Source organism: Venturia canescens, chromosome 1 (assembly GCF_019457755.1).
Source record: "Venturia canescens isolate UGA chromosome 1, ASM1945775v1, whole genome shotgun sequence".
NCBI lineage: Eukaryota > Metazoa > Arthropoda > Insecta > Hymenoptera > Ichneumonidae > Venturia > Venturia canescens.
Window position 1 is genome coordinate 2,414,963 of NC_057421.1, and position 16,837 is coordinate 2,431,799.

The 16,837-nt window shown below is 39.8% G+C and overlaps 1 protein-coding gene across 5 annotated transcripts in view; it reads left to right on the forward strand.

The window, feature by feature from the left end:
- heph (polypyrimidine tract-binding protein 1 heph) overlaps positions 1-16,837 on the forward strand; it is a 248,599-nt gene that overhangs the window by 222,862 nt on the left and 8,900 nt on the right. For all 5 annotated transcript variants that reach the window (XM_043433209.1, XM_043433211.1, XM_043433210.1 and 2 more), the window contains 8 exons: positions 5,706-5,757; positions 7,811-7,869; positions 11,882-12,113; positions 12,675-12,889; positions 14,645-14,678; positions 16,087-16,179; positions 16,284-16,500; positions 16,652-16,793. In XM_043433209.1, coding sequence (XP_043289144.1) covers positions 5,706-5,757; positions 7,811-7,869; positions 11,882-12,113; positions 12,675-12,889; positions 14,645-14,678; positions 16,087-16,179; positions 16,284-16,500; positions 16,652-16,793 — 1,044 coding nt within the window. The remainder of the gene's footprint in view (positions 1-5,705; positions 5,758-7,810; positions 7,870-11,881; positions 12,114-12,674; positions 12,890-14,644; positions 14,679-16,086; positions 16,180-16,283; positions 16,501-16,651; positions 16,794-16,837) is intronic.

Here is a 16,837-nt window from a genome sequence, read left to right on the forward strand (position 1 = left end):
TCTGTCAACTGGACCGTAACGTTGCGTGTCGTGCACCGAGCATAACACGTGTATTAATAAGCTGTCTTTTCACGATGACATCGGTAATGATAGTTCTTTTCTTATGGCTTCAGCGAGAGAGAGAGAGAGAGAGAGAGAGAGAGAGAGAGAGAGAGAGAGATGGAATTTCCGTCCATCCCATGATTGTGTGGTTTCTAGGCCGGATCACGAAAGCTCACGGCCCTCTTTTTCTCCCCCAATCCTCAATGTTCTCATATAATCCAACAGGCAGTGAAATTCCCATTCCAACTTCTGGAGACATCTCACAGTCGGGGTAGTTGAGGATATAGAAAACGAACGGTTTTTCTTGCCGTCTCTTCTGTTTCGCGTTCAACGATAAGCGGTTGGATTTAATGGTCACTCGTATCATTTTGTTTTTTTCGCTTCCTCATCCGATCACATTTATTTTTTATCGAGCTCTGTGGAGCGTCTCGTGGGATGAATTTCGATTGGTATGTGCGCTTGCACTCGATCCTTCTCTTTTTTCTCCAGCTTTCCCATCCGCGATCATATCCTTCTCCGTGTTTAGCAATTTCTATCTTCCCCCAAACTTACCCCTGCAATTATTACTGTGTGGATTTTCTATTTTTTTACTACCAAATTCAACATGGCAACGAAATGAGAAATTCACTTCTGCAAACGTTCTCGAAGACTGATCGAAGTCAGTCGAATGATATTCAGGTGTTCGGAGGCTCATTCGGAGGTTCTTCGAAATCGTTCTTCTTTCCTCGAAACCACGAGTTCGAACCATTCATTTCGCATTTCCAATCCGAAAAATATTTCGGATAATTCCAGCAGCTTCGTATCTCCCTCCATTTGGAACGCGGTACTGACAAACGAAGGCACGAAATGCCTTAATTGATGGATTAACAAACTGGAAGCGTCGATCGATTTTGGTATTTGCCCACGAAGGGTACAAAGTCTACTTAATATACTGATGTTTCCATCGGTGTAACTATTGATAACACCACGAATATATGTAGCTATTTGTACAGAAGTAAATCCATCTGTCTATAGGCAATCCGTAGTCCGCGCATAGAGATACTGCAGGAGCTTCCCCTGAGTGCAATGCTCGTCCCGATAGAGCTTCGCGCAGCCAATAAGCTATTGGATTTAACGAGTATTTCTAATGCTACTTATTCTATTATTTTCCCCCCTCGTTTAATCACGCTTTTCAGATAAAGTGTGGCTTCCACTAAAATTTTATCGCACATACTCGTTGAATATTTTTCAATGTTTTTAAATTCTCAATTTCGTTACTTCCATTCAATAATTTCCATCGAATCGTATTTAATAAAAGTATTTTTATATAGTTTCTTCCATGTGATCGATTTTTCATCGGAAATACGTTTTATTACACTTGTATACGGAGAATGATGAATGAATATGTACGTTTCGTGTGGGACCATCGTGCCATGAGAAATGTTTTATTCATAGAGAAACGATAATAGCGATATCGAGATAGAACTAAATAAAAATATCGTTCACAATGATTTTCGTTCAAAGCAAAGTAGGTTCTGTGAAAAAATCAAAGAATCCGATCCCCGAGCGCTTTACAATCGAAACAACAAAAAGTCGAGTCCGCGCAAACGAAACAGAAGGAACAATTCGCTCGCAAATATATTTCCGGGCACAGTGAATCGAGCGAATTTTCATTTTGCTCGTTCGGTTTATCGTTCGGGAAAATTGGGCATTGAGGCGACGGTTCGCTTGCGATCGAATGACCGAGAGCACCATATCGCCCGAGCGGGGCCGTGAAAATTCGAATACTCCGAAGGGGCTCCCGTGCTCAATTAAGTTAATAGCCATAGAGATCAATGCTTTTTCACGCATCGCGTGAAGCCAAACAACTCAAACAGCCCGCTCCATTCGCTTTTAACTTTACACGCATCTTCCTCCCACCTAATACATAATATTCGCGAGCATTTATTCGCTAGAAAACTCTATGTCGGCTCGTTTTATCTTCTCCGGAACGAACTAAATTTTTATCTCATCATTTTTCATCGTCGTTTCTCAATTCCACGAATATTATCGAACATCTTTGCATGCGTAATCACCGATTTTATTCGTTTAAAAAAACACACACATTTAAGTAGCGAATTTCGAAACAGGCCTTGGACCGTTTGGGCAGGCATTTCCCGGAATGTGTGCTCCGATGAAGGTTCGAGGAACACCTCAGCCCGTTGCCGGATAACTATGCAGATAATTAAGTACAACGAGGCTGTTCCTGATTGTAACGATTACCAGTTTCCGCAGTGGCTCGAGTAGGGAGCTTTCCGGATCACCGAATGCAAAACGATTACGATTCGATTGCCGAGACTCTCTGTTCCAGGGTAGCACGAACAAAGACTTTTTATATTGTTCAATATTACAAGTAGCGATAAAACATTTCAAGAAGATATAGAATTCTTCCTCGAACCAAGAGGAAATATTGAAGCAGTTGACGCACACTAATCCAGCTACTTTCTCCTTGTTTTTATACGCTTCTTCTCAGTCCTGAGATTCGTACGCAAACCGCGGTAGATCGTCAACATTGATATTCCAGTCTTGAGGTATCTCAACAAACCTTCCTTATTGCATTCGGAAATGAGTCGGAAACGTGCTCGAAAATAAGCGCATTGATGTCGATCCATAACTCGATATTCGCTGTTTATTTTGTCGTGGAATATTTCAAGAAATATTGCATCGTTCAACTTAAACATTTCGAAATGTAATAGCCGATGATGAATGAGCCAATATTGAATGAAAAATATTGACAGATAGCACATCTTTCCGTCAAGCTGATAATACTGATTAATTCGAATTGTCGACGCGCTACCCTCGAGGGGCCTCGACATGTGGTCTCGAATTGACTGTGCAATAACGCTCGTTTGCATGAGTTATGATAAATGCATCGCGTGCGCGCGGAAGGGAAGGACGCGGAGAGAAAGAGATGAAAAATCGATATCGATGAGCGAGATCGGAACTGAAGTCTTTGCCATTCTCCTTCAGTTCAACTCTTCCCGACGATTTGTCAGCCCCTCGCAAAAGCTTTTTATAGCCTCGATCATTATTCGTTTGCTCACACCTGCATTACCGCCGAGCACCTGATTCTGTGCATGATTCCCAGCTCCGAGTCGCTGCTTTTCTTATCGGATTAACGAGTGCAACGCTCTGCTTGGTGCACCGAACGCCTCAGCATCGGAACAGCGTATCCAGCGTTCGATCGCGAGCTCGTTCGACGGGAAAGAATCTATATTTTAAGTAGTAACATCAAAGCTTGGTCAGACAGTTACGATCAGTGACGTCATGGAAGCCGAGAATCATCGAAAACTCTAAAACTCTGGAAATTCTCCCAAATCGATGAAATTTCGACGAAAATTTTCCCAATCGACGAACTCGAATTCGTCACAGTACAACGTGTCATCAGGTATTTGGGCATGCGGACGCTCGCCGGTTGGCGCGAACCGTAACGAAGCGGCGGGCTAGCAGCAACCACTAGTTCCGAAAGCATCTTTACACCGCGGTGCAACTCGAGAGAAGAATATTCTTTGTTTCGTTTCTCAAGCCCAGAGAAAAGTTATGTTTTCTTTTCTCCAGCTCTCCTGGGAGGGACTCCATTTCTGTTCAAAATCAAAACACGCTATCCGTAAAAGATGAGTGTCCGAGAGGAACGAAAGTGATTGGACCGTCGACAGAATGAAAAACGAACGACACAATAAACCTCGAACAAACGAAATATTAGTAATGATTCTATATTTATGTATATGTGGATTTGATCTATAGATTGGAACGTACATGGCTGTACAAAGTACATAATACCTTGTATATAGTCATACAAAGTGAATAATACATACGTGCGCATAAACGGGCTGGAGAATCCTCCCCCCCCCTTTTTTTCTCCCAATCCAACATGCACGATGCCATATATAAACATCTCTTTCTATCAACGCCGTCTATCACTATAATGCGAGCTGATATGTATTTGTGTGTACATGCGACTCTCTGTGTGTACGTGCTCGCACTCGCTCGCCGTACCAACCTGATTTCCCGAGGGATTTCTTGCCCGGAATACATACCGCGAGTGCGGAGAGTGCGCCTTTCTCCCACACCCTCTTTCGCTCTCGTTTTCTCGCTCTCTCTCTTTCTCTCTCTCTTTGGCAAAGGGTTGTCCAACCGCTGGAGTGTAGAAACGTCGAAGCTAAATCCCCGTGCTCATCCCTTCAAGCTTTTCCCTTCACCAGAGAATATTTCGAACTGTACGATAAAGGCACAAGAAACTCGTACAAATTTAAAGAAGAAAAGCATATCTGATCGCGAGCTAAGACCAACAGGAAAATTTTGTCCGCTTGCATGAATTATGAAGACGCAACTCGGACGTCAAAATTCCTGTGTTTGCGTGTGTTTCCATTGCAAAAAACAGTCGGACGAGCGATGCGGTCGCTCGATCATACCGCTGGATTCTTGAACCCTGGAAAAAAAGAATTTGGACAGGAATGCTGTGAAACAGTATAATCGAGAGAAACCATTCGCTCTATCAAAACGTTTCAACGTTTGCGTGCTCCAAATATTTTCAAATATGCACACTCCCAGGACTCCGTTACTCTGAACAAAATTTTACAAATATTTTTGTTAATGGAACACCCACACCCAGGGGCACGAGTCCAGCTTCCCGAATTTCGCTCAAATTCATTGGAACCCGTTGGCTACTACACGGGATCGAACTTCGCTCAGAATATCTGCATTCCTCGAGTTTGGAGAAAAAAATGAATCGGTTCGAACCGAATTTACGTTGGAAGTTAAAAACCATTTTTTCATACCCACGCCGGAAAAATAATCCTCCCAAATGTCTAATCGTTGTTACGTGTTTACTTTTCCTACGGTACTTGCAATCGAACAGAGCATTCGTTTGTTTTCACTTCCAACGAGAAAAAATACGTCCAAAGTCATATGAGCACATGCGAGCTTCGAACGGACGATCAATTTAGTTGATTGATCACGTGGCATCCTTAAGAGAATGTACAGGTTGAGCGCGTTCGAACTCATGAATAAATAGCGACGAAGAAGGGAGTATAGGGACAGCGTCGAATCGACAGGGCAAACGTTTGATGTTTGATCATATTTTCATGTACTCTCCGGCGAAATTACGATCGAGAACAAATATTTGGATTTCCGGGGAATATAACGCGATCATCAAATACAAGCATACCGGCTTCGAACACTGCGCACACCTCGGTCACTCCAAGTGCGTTTTCCACAGTTCCAAACACTGCAGTGTCCGGCTTCAATTATCTACGATCACCGAGATCGCGATACGTTTGTTCATTTTCTATGTGCGAAACCGAACCTCCTTTCCGCCACTTTCAACTGTTCTGTATCTTCATTACAACATCGCGAGTCCTACAACTTGTTGCTTAATTCGACTATAGCAGATGGAAAAGAGCATCTATCTAGAAAGATAGAAATCAATGTGATGATTACTTCAATACGGAAGTTTATCCCGGTGCTTGACTGGCATATCGATGCCTGGCACATTTGCATTTTGATTTGTACGTCAGGAAAGAATGATAAAAAAACAAACAATACCAAGAATTTTAGTGAAGAAATGAGAAAATTGAACTTTTTAAATGCTTTGAATTAAGAGTTGGAAAACATCTTTAACCGAGTTTCGTTATCTTCTGTTCCAGATATTCACAAGATATGGAAAGGTCCTGAAAATCGTCACCTTCACAAAAAACAGTAAGTATCTCAAAAGGTCTTTGCGCCCAAATTTCTATTCGAAGGTTGAAGTTAAAATAGTCAAGTTTTCATTTTTCTTCTAAATTTATTTTCGACGAAAACCGTATTGTGATCGTAGAAAGTAGTTTTTTTTTTTCAAGCATTCACAGAGCGATAATGCACGTTAAGAATGGAAAAGGAGTTTGAGTCTCCGCGGTCGTTCCGGTCCTTTGCGTCCTCGCGTCTCTCGAGTTACGTCGTCAGTATACTTTCGATGCTACTTCCTCGATCCCCCTAAGGGCTCATTCTGTAATATATACGCAGGACGGTCCCAGTGTTGTTTTCTTCATACCTAACACACGTTCAAGTATTTCATTCTCCTTAAGGAAATGCATCCATAAATAACTGTTGTAAAGACAGAGCAGCTTAGCCGATACCAACCATCCGAGTGCATTTTCCATCGGACAATGTCATCGATGCAAAAAAACTTTTCATACGTACTTTTAATGTGCCTTTACTTTATTGAAATATCAGAATAAAAATATAAAAAAAACGTTTTCGAAACGTGACAAAATCGTATTCGAGGAAAGCTTTTTTCTATGTTCTTTGGCATTTTTCGAAATGCTCTCGACGGAATATAGAAGGTGAAGAAAAATTACTGTTTCCTGTAGAAATGAAAAAAAAAAAAATTCATCTCATTTCAATCTATTTTATGAGCCCGAAAATAAATATATCGTGCGACTGCCACTAAAATCTCGTTGCTTTTGCGCCTCGATTTTCTTTTTACTATTCGAGCGTTACAAGAGCTCACGGCTGCAGGTGACCAAACACAAGCCGGACAGGTCGAAGTTTATGGCGATGCGTAAATGGAACGCAGGACAGGAAGTGCCCTGTGGACCCTCGAGGAAAACCAACGGCAAGCTTGGCGTTACGAATTTAAGCTTGCATAGGGTAGACGAGCTGTTACAAATTTACGCCTTGTATAGGGTGAACGAGCAATAGCTACAGTCACACAAGGGCTTCCCAGCGAACGCTTCAAGCTCGAAATCTCGTGGATTGCTACCGGCAAGTCTCTACAACAAGGTGCTGCTCTCGATACGTGCTCGCCGTTCCGCCCCCGTAGCCAATTTGTTTTACCATTCAGCTGTGTAGGCATTCGCCCTAGCGATATCATATTAAACATGCACATTCGACACTCAATGTCAAACGGACGTAAAATTCGATTCGTGAAACGATCAAATATCCGCTCTCCTGAGTCTTGACGCTAGCAACGAGTGCGCGACGAGGCACTGAGGACAGGAGGGTGCTGATCAAACAAATTTTCTTATTGGATCAACGAATAACGATATTTACTAAATTTGGTGATTCGACAAAACTTTTGACGATTCTTAAATGCTTTTTTTCGTAGTGAGAAATATTTCATGGAATCAAAAAGTGGAGTGTGTTTGAATCAACCAAAATCTTTTTTGAGTTTGTGAATTCAATTTTCTTCCTCAAAAATTTATTCTCTCAGTGTACCGTCCAGTCGTCAGGCTTTTATTAGACCGTTGTCTTGATTCCCAAATCGAATGCTGCTCCCTCGTCGCGTACGCTGTGGGTAGTAACTTCCAAATAATTTAACTGTAGAAATCGACAAACGTAATTTCTATAAGTTCTTCAGAAACTGCCCATGCCCCGGCTCAACCGAGGTCTACAAAGCTTCGATGTCACATGAAACTGCTGATAATTCATTTGCGTTGAAATCGTGATCCAAAGCGTGAAAAACCTTCGCTCCTTTCCATCGTAATGAAATTGTTCGATCAGAGGAAAACGAGCTCAGCGTTTCAACTTCATCAGGATTTTGTTTATTCACGAACTTTTATTTGAAAACTGCAAGCGATAAAAGCACACATGGGCAGACCCCTCATTATTTTTCTCAATAGAAACGTCCGTTTAGAAAGATTACTGTGAAATCTACGAAGTACGTTTTTATACCGAAAACATGTTTTTCAGTTCAATTGTAAAAGAAAAAATGTACATTCATATAGTTTCATACAAATAATACGGGTTAAAAGGAATGTTCTTTGTCTTTCAGACTCGTTCCAGGCGCTCATACAATACCCTGACATGCTGTCGGCGCAGACCGCTAAATTCGTAAGTATTCCCATGGCATTATGTACATAATATGGGCATGCGCTAGCATCAACGTATACGTAAGTGTATGTGTGTATTTCTTCAGTGATATCCCTGTTCTCGTTTGCGTAACCCCTTAAATTTTCCGCTTTTCGGGCCTGGACCGAGAGGAGTTCCCCAGGGTTTTCCGGCTGACGTGAAAACACGTTGGTGAGAGAGTAACCCTGCTGGAAATTTTCTTCTGGCATGCTCCTTCCCTTCCACATCTCACTCACGGCTTCGAGGTGAATTATATTCTCTGCATTTTCGTGAAAATTTACAAGAATCCACTGACCCGGTGGTTCGGTCAATAGGCAAATACGGTTCGAGTTCGTCGAAAAAAACCGTCACAAAAGTTCCAAATTGAAGCTCATTTGCTGGAGTTTTTTCACAATTTTCTATATTACTTCTTTCTCCGTGACAGAAAACCAAAACTAAGAGCTCGCAACTCTCTTTCTACGCTTCCAAAATTTTCATCCAACAATCTGAATCTTCCATTCGTCGCCGACTTGTCTCAATCACCGAGGAATAATGACCGAATCCTAAAAGAAAATCCTAAATTCCAGAAACTCGTGACGTTTGCTTCGATAGACGATAAAAATAATTGAATGTAAAACAGGAAATATATTTATTCACGTCAATTTATCCATCCAGAAAAGTGCCATTTGACCTCAGCCCGTGAAGCTTCTACAAGAAGGGTCTCTCGGTAAAAAAAAAGTTTAATTTTCCTAATAGTTCCCGAGCTTTCTGAATTAATAGTATCAGTGCGATTCTAGGATATTTCCAACAAATAATTTGATTTTTTGTCGGAGCAAAATGAATGTACAGGAATAGAGAGCAGCGAGTAACTTCAACAAGGGGATAGACTGAAAACGTCCTTTGTGCGAGCACGTTGTGTGTTCGTTGGTTGAAAACTTTCCTGTGAATGGCCATGGGGCAAATTTGTATATACGTATATAGAAGTATATCTATCCGCAGCGTTATCTGGATAGCGCAAGTTGATGGAGGTATCAGGAACGACAACTACGCTCCTCCAGGCTTTTCGTTTGTACTCGTAACAAGTAATAATAGAACGATGCACAACCAATGAACTGTAATGAGGTCGCTTTTTTCTTCCTCCGCATTCATGCCTTTATCCTTCTCTCCAGCTTTTGTTTTTCACTATTTTAATACTCAGGCGAATGAGACGAACGAGAACGACGTGACTTTTGACTCGTGATTTTTTATTTGACAGAATAAATCGAAGAGCGACTAAAGGACGCCTTCCATGTCGCGAGCTGCGCTGAAAAAATAGACTCAACTTACCCATTGACCGCTATGAAACAAGCTCAAAGGGCTCCTTCTCAACCCGTTATCCGTTACAACGGGCAAGCCAACGTGAATCCTTCCGAGTTTCGCTAACGAAGTTTCAAACAAACGGGCTTGGCCGAAGGGCTGCATTTTCTGTCAGTTTCTCTTTCTCTCTCTCTCTCTCTCTCTCTCTTGCGCCGTTTGTCTCTCATCCTTGCTCATGTATTCAACTCACACATAAATTAGACAAACACACTCAATTCACGCAAACTTCCTGTTTGTCTTCGTTGTGGCTCTCCAGTTTCAATGAAGTGAAAAATAAACACTTACTGTGATTAACAGTGTGCTGGATGTGCTTGAAAAATAAATATTTCTGGCTCGTTTCTACTGGGGATGCATTTTTTTGGTCATTTTTATAATTTCATAAAGCCGCGAGTTTAGGGGAGAGTCCAAAATAATGTAGAGATTTTATCAGCGCTCGATTAAATTATACTTTTCATTCGTGCTGCCCAATCTATTCGTAATTGGTTTTCAAATGAACCTCAGTGTAGCGCATTGGCTGCTACCGCGTCTCTTGATACTCGACCAAAAAAGTACGAGAGCCATTGAATGAGCTGGTTTTGTTTCAAAGTTATTATGATTTTCAATTCGTTTCGATTCATATGTCAAAAGACCTCTGGCAGCTACACGAGAAATATCGAATATTTTATTACTTTCGATAGTGAATTTTTCATTGTCTGTCTCCCACACAATTATCTCTCCAAACAGGCAATCAATATACGACCTTAATAGATTATTTTAAAGATTATTTTCATTTCATCGGTTATTGTTCCAGTCATTTTTCGTAACGATCCAATAGAACTCGTTATTATTATTTGCCATTTTCATTCCTCAACGTAATGAGCTTTCAAACGCTCGCTCTCTCTGTCTTTCTCTCACGCCTTAAATCCCGGTGAAAATTCAGTCACTGCGACTGCGTAACCGCGCTTATTTCCCGCACGTTCCACACGCCGGCCAAAAGAGCCACCTCTCGAATCACTTGAGAGAACAAACGGTGTGTGTTATGCCCTCTCGTACTTGAACGTTCAACGTATTGTCGAAGCCCGTATAACTTACACCCCCATTTCTCGCACCCCATTCGAGTTAATCGACTACTAATAGACTCATTACATTCCGAGATGCGGAATCGTTGAGAGCTCAAGCGTTCGTGACGATCGTCAAGTCACGTATACTACGATCGTCGTCAAGGAATATTGAGCAATTTCAATAAACTTTCGCATTCTTCGCTGAATGCTTGTGAGCATTCTGTTCTTACCGGCATTCGATTCCAATCGGATGACCACACATGTAAGTTTTTGGACCACTTGATTTTGCATTGCGAAATAAAAATGTATTTGTCAAGCAGAACAACTTACAAATTACTCTCGTCCAACTGAATGAGATTTTTTTCGATCAACAAAATTTGTTTTTCATTGTGCAATTTTACTGAGAAGTAGCGTCGTTGCCGTCAGAAGTCTTGAGAAAATTACACAACCTTAACAACATCCGGTTTCGAGCAGTTGATCCATCAAACGAATGTAATAATCTCAAGTGAACTGAGTCCTTTTTCCGACGTGGAAAATCGAGTTGCGAGATGTACTCTCGTTTTTTCAGCTTCTCTAATATTCAGCTAGCGCATTCGTACGTTTATATACTTGCATGAATCAACGAACCAGAGCGTGCTCTCGCTCAACAGTGAAAACATGTAGAAGCAAGTCAAACAAACGCTTGGAACGCGGAAACCTGACTCTCGTAAAGTCTGCCAGCAAGGTCTTCTCGGTCCCTCGGTAACTTTACGGTTTTGGCCATTGTATGTACGATAAATATGACGAGCAAGCGTTCCCAGTTCCTCCAGGCATCCCTGGCTCCGGTCGTCCCGCGATCTTTAGATTATTAATGAAAATGAAGCGGTATTGCGATGTGATGTACACTCGGGGAATGTAGGCGTATCCAGCAATGCGAGCCGGAGGAAAACTCCAGCGGCAATGTCATCGGCTCGTGCGTGAAGCTTTAGCCAGTGTCGTGTTTTCGCTCGAGTGAGATCGTAAAATCCTTCGAGCATAAGGCACATATGACGATACATGACCGACGTGTATGCTCAACAATTTCCCCCTTTGGCTACATTTTATACCCATCAGCGGATTTACGCTAGCCTGGCGATACTCCTCTCGAGCTCTTCTTCTATTCCAATATTTTCTTTCCACTCCTCGTTTTTTTCCTGCATTAACCATTTTTTTCCACGAGCTCAAATACTTTTTGCAGTTATTTATTTACGAGGAATAAATTGTTACGCTTTTTTTAATGCTGCGCATGATTTTTTATACCGATCTTCAAAATGATTCGTTTATTAGAACAACGCGAACTTGGACTTTTGCGACTCTACGATCGAGCACTTGTGGCCGCAGTAAATGTGTATACAAAAAAAAAAATGCACATTTTTTTCGTAATTTATCAATTTATTAAGGATTCTTTGCCGTGCTTGGATCATTATTTTTTTTATATCAAACCTCAACGAAACATGCGTGCAACACTTTTCCTTGCCTACGCCGTTTTTATGGCTTTCTCTTCGAGTTTGTGGTATTTTATTTTTTACACTCTTCAGGCATCGATATTTCACCCCGGATCAAGCTTAGCTAAAGTTGTTTCTTTCTCTTTGATTTCACAGTCTTTGGACGGCCAAAATATCTACAACTCGTGCTGCACACTTCGCATTGATTATAGCAAAATGCAAAGTCTCAACGTTAAATACAACAATGACAAATCGAGGGATTACACGAATCCAACGCTACCTACAGGCGACGCAAGCCTCGATGCCGCTTCCCTAGCTCTTGGTGGCGAATTGCTACCTCAACTCTTACTTGGAGCTGCTGGCTCTCAGCCACGTGCTCGATTGCCCGGTGAGTTGCTTTTTTCTACTATTGAAATCTCGATGTAACGAAGATTCTTCAAAATTTTATTACGAACCAAAAAATCCAATTTTGATTCGTTATATTAAAAATTGAACAAAATAATTGATTTTTATTCAGCTATTAATTTTAATTGAATTATTCTCCTAAATTTAATCGGTAGATTCATTTTTTTTTAATTTAATTAAGAATTTATAAATTGGAATTTAAAACGAACGATAATCAAAATCGCTTTTTGCAGTTTTTCATTTTCATTTGAGTTTTTAACTGAGAAGGGTCTCTAGATTGAAGGAAGAATTACCGCCACAATTGTCAGCCTGATTTCGATATAATTGTCCGTTGTTTCTTCCCTTGTTTTCTGCTCGACGATAACGAACATTTTGAAATTTTTCTCGAGCTCGTTTAATAGGAACCGGAGAAAAAAATTATGAAAAATTATGAGATCCGAATGGGGGAAGAAGAATGGAAAAAAAATTGAGACATTTTATCGTATCGCGACAATAAAATCTGTGCCAAATTCATTAATGAAAATCGATGAATTCCCTGAAATAGAATCAATTACAGGGGCGCCAGGCGTCCTAGCTTCGCCGTTTGCTGCAATGCACGGTCTTCCATCCCCCCTCGCTGCTCCCTACAACGGCGTTGCACCGGGTGGCGGTATCGCCGGTCTCGGCGGTTTCAGCCTCGGTGCTGGAGCTCTGGGTGTCCGCGTACCGGGCAGTCCACAAATCTCGTCGGTTCTTCTCGTCACCAATCTTAACGAAGAGGTGAGTATTCTTCGGTGCTGATGCTTGCGATCGCTGCAAAAAGTAAAGGAATCCAATCCTCGAATGGTGACAAAAGAAATTCTATCATTATGCAAGCCCAGGAATTTTGAAAATTACGATTTTCCAAGAACAATGGAAAACTATGAAAAACCATTTTATTGGCAAAAAATTGACGTTACCTGATGGTTTCTCCTCATGAAATAATCTGCCGTCAATCGATGTCTGAATCAATCGAATGATCATTAAACTATGTTGAAATTTTTATTCCTATTTTTCCTGATTCGGTTGATGAGACCGAGGAAAAAATATGTTAAAATTCATTTAGTAAAACTGTGTCAGCTCCCTCCGAGCGCTTATGTGATTGACTTTCAATTATTCTCCATGAAAATTGATTTTTTCGACTTCATTTTCTCAATAGCGCACAGAAATAAAAGTTCAATGTTTTTAAGAGAAAATTTCATCCGTGGTTGGAGAAATAATTCATTTCATACTTATCGGAATCGACATATGGGAGCAGAGCTTTCACATCCTCCTGTAGGATTGACTTTCATTTTCCGATACGTGCAAATGAAGTACCAGCAGATGACGTATTAACGTCGTACATGTGCATAAAATAAAATTCAATCATGAAAAATGTGGAGCTCGGAGATTCCGATTCAGAGACGAAATTCCTCGTCAGTAAACCCCACTTTTCATGTCGAAAAAGTGTGTAAGAATCGAGAGGAACCAAATTGTCATTAGTGTACCGAGCAACTATTTTTGAATAAATAAATCCCTGAAAAATGATTGTTCAGCGAAGAAATAGTAGTGTTGACACATTTAGTATCATAGAAATATTCCAAACTAATATACCGTTCAAAACTGTATCCCCGACACGAGCCTTCTGATTTTTCGTTCAATTCGCTTGAATCGCGCGTGAGAATTTTAAATTTTCATTTTTTCTGCTTCCAAACTCTTCTTCAACTCGACGAGGAAGTGCTCGTCCGCTCGATTTGCCTCTGTGCTGTCTCATGTTACGTTGAATTACCTGTCACAAAAACTCTTCCTTTTCCTCATACTTCCTAAAGTTGAATATTTAATTTTTTTTTAATTCTCATTTCGAAACACACATTATACGAATCACTTCGCCCTCGATACGATTGTAACGTCCTTAAGTTGCGACTCAAAGAGCGTCGAGGCAGTTCAACAAAAAAAAACGAATTTCATAGTTTCCCATTTCCTTACGATTCGAAGCACAGAAATTCGAATAAAATTAATAAATAAATTGGAAAAATTGAACAATTTAAAAAATCTTCATTTTTTTATTTTTTTAAAATCGTTTGCCAACACGCCTCGATTCCCAACTCAAGGACGCTGCATAACCTCGCAGCTACAACTTGTCACTACTGTACTATAACTGTGTGTTACTTACTATCGTTGAGCCGCTCTCAAGTTTGACGTTCTCGACCTCTCTATCTCTCTCTACATCTGTCTATACTTCATTTTATTATTTATTTATATTATTGGTCCTTGAATCACCGTCAAAAACATAAACAACTTTGATCACCGGGTGATATTAATATTGACAATTTCATTGAGACAATAATTATTCGAAAACGAACTTTCGCTTTTGTTTGAATGATTATTTTTCGTTAATTTCGTTGTTTTTGCGACGAGAGGTCGACGCACGCGAGACTCGAGACGCGTACGTACTTTTACATCGAACCCTATTATACTCGCTGACTACTGACTGAACTCTGTCTGTTCTCTGTGTAGATGGTCACGCCTGACGCTCTCTTTACCCTGTTTGGTACGTCTCCACATTTATATTATTAATTATATTACATTATTAATTATTATATTTAAAAAAAAAAAAGAAGCAAAAATCCCTGCCCCATTTTCGTCACCGTGCTATACTCGATATCGCGAAATAATCGATTGTTTTCACCTTTTTTAAACTCGTTATGGCAAAGTTCTCAAAAAAGAAATGAAAACAAGAATATTCTCTCAAATCCACTATTTTTCTTGTCTTTCGAACGAGCGGTAAAGCGTAAAGCTCTCAAATATTCAAAACCACCGGAGGAAAAACAAAGAGTTCGAGTTACGTTGTATCGATTGCCTGACAAGTCGAAAAAACGACTTTTTTCGCTTCCAATTTCCTGTTTGCTACACTATTTAGATCGTTGACCCAGAAAAAAAATTTACAACAAAAAAGCATTGATTCTGTTGTTGATAAATGCAAGAGGCACAAATAATCACAATTCATCATTCGTTTACGTTATAAATATATCGTATCCAACCAGAGGTATATAAAAATCTTCACCGCCTATTGTTCTTTTGTTTTATTTTTTCCAATCTATCATTTTTATTTATTATAACTATTGATTTTATTTCATTCTATATTTCATTTTTATTTGGCTTATTTAATATTATTTACTTGCAATCGTCTTCGTCATTTTCGATTATATTTCGTTCGTTTCAATCTTCATTTCATTTTGTTCAATTTCCAAAACTATTTTTCTGCCGTCATCAATCATCATGGCCATCATACACCTTCACGTTCACTCTTTATACCTCCAAGCATCTTTTCTGATATTTATTTCATAATACAAATTATTAATTTTCTTTTCAATACATACATATATGTATATATACATATAATGTGTCATTTCATAAATTATATGTTCAATATATATAAATATATATGCAAACTTTCAATAGAATAACCCTCGATCGTTTTTCGCTTCTCACTATGTATCGCGATACAATAATTTTCAAAAAAAAAGCGTGTACATAATTTATTGTGGAAAATGCTCAAAATACATTTTTTGTCTCGCAATACACATTCGTCGTCTAATATTTTTGGTTCGCTTGAAAAAAACTTCCTTACATAATTTACACTGAATATAGATATATATACATATGAAAATGTAGCCAGAAGCTCCTCTGCATGACCTACATATCTCAATCGGATGATCGTCTCTTCCGTTTTCGTTCTCGTAAGAAAAAAAAAGATAAAAAAAAGAAAAAAACAAAAACATCCCCTCTCGTCTATTCGTATAAAAATATATATCTACATAACAACGAATATCTAGATATATGAATATTGTCCCATGAAAAATCATTTCATTATTATTTCACACGAATGTGAATATGGAAGAATTATTTTGAGACTGATTTTTTTTTCTTTATGCGTATGCTTGTGTTGGCCCACGTAGGCGTTTATGGGGATGTACAGCGCGTGAAGATTCTCTACAACAAAAAGGACTCCGCCCTCATCCAAATGGCTGAACCTCATCAAGGTCACTTAGGTAATTGCACCTCATTTTTTTTTTCACACCTTCCAGCACACTCCATTTTCTCTGAGTGTTGATAATTATTAATCACTTTTGTTTTTCGTTCTTAAAACCCACAGCTATGACTCATATGGACAAACTCAGGGTTTTCGGTAAACAGATAAGAGTCATGACTAGCAAACATCAGACTGTTCAATTGCCCAAGGAAGGCCAGCCGGACGCGGGCCTCACCAAGGATTACACCAACAGCACTCTTCATCGATTCAAAAAACCCGGCTCAAAAAATTATCAAAACATTTATCCGCCAAGCGCAACTCTGCACTTATCCAACATTCCGTGAGTCGACATTCAATTATTTTTCACATTCTGTAGCCACACATTTTTAGATGTGGGGGGGGCATTCATTGTTCTATCATTCGAGTACGAAGATAATGAAATTTTTTTTTTGGAAGAAACATGTTTTGTATTTCTCTGATTAATGTTATAGAGCGATTGTAACTGAAGAAGAAATCAAGGAAGCCTTCACAACAAATGGTTTTACGGTAAAGGCCTTCAAGTTTTTCCCGAAGGACAGAAAAATGGCACTAATCCAATTGCCAAGCATGGACGAGGCTGTTGCGGCTTTGATCGTTAGTAGAAAATTTTCAATCATTGTTCACAGACACACGCGTTA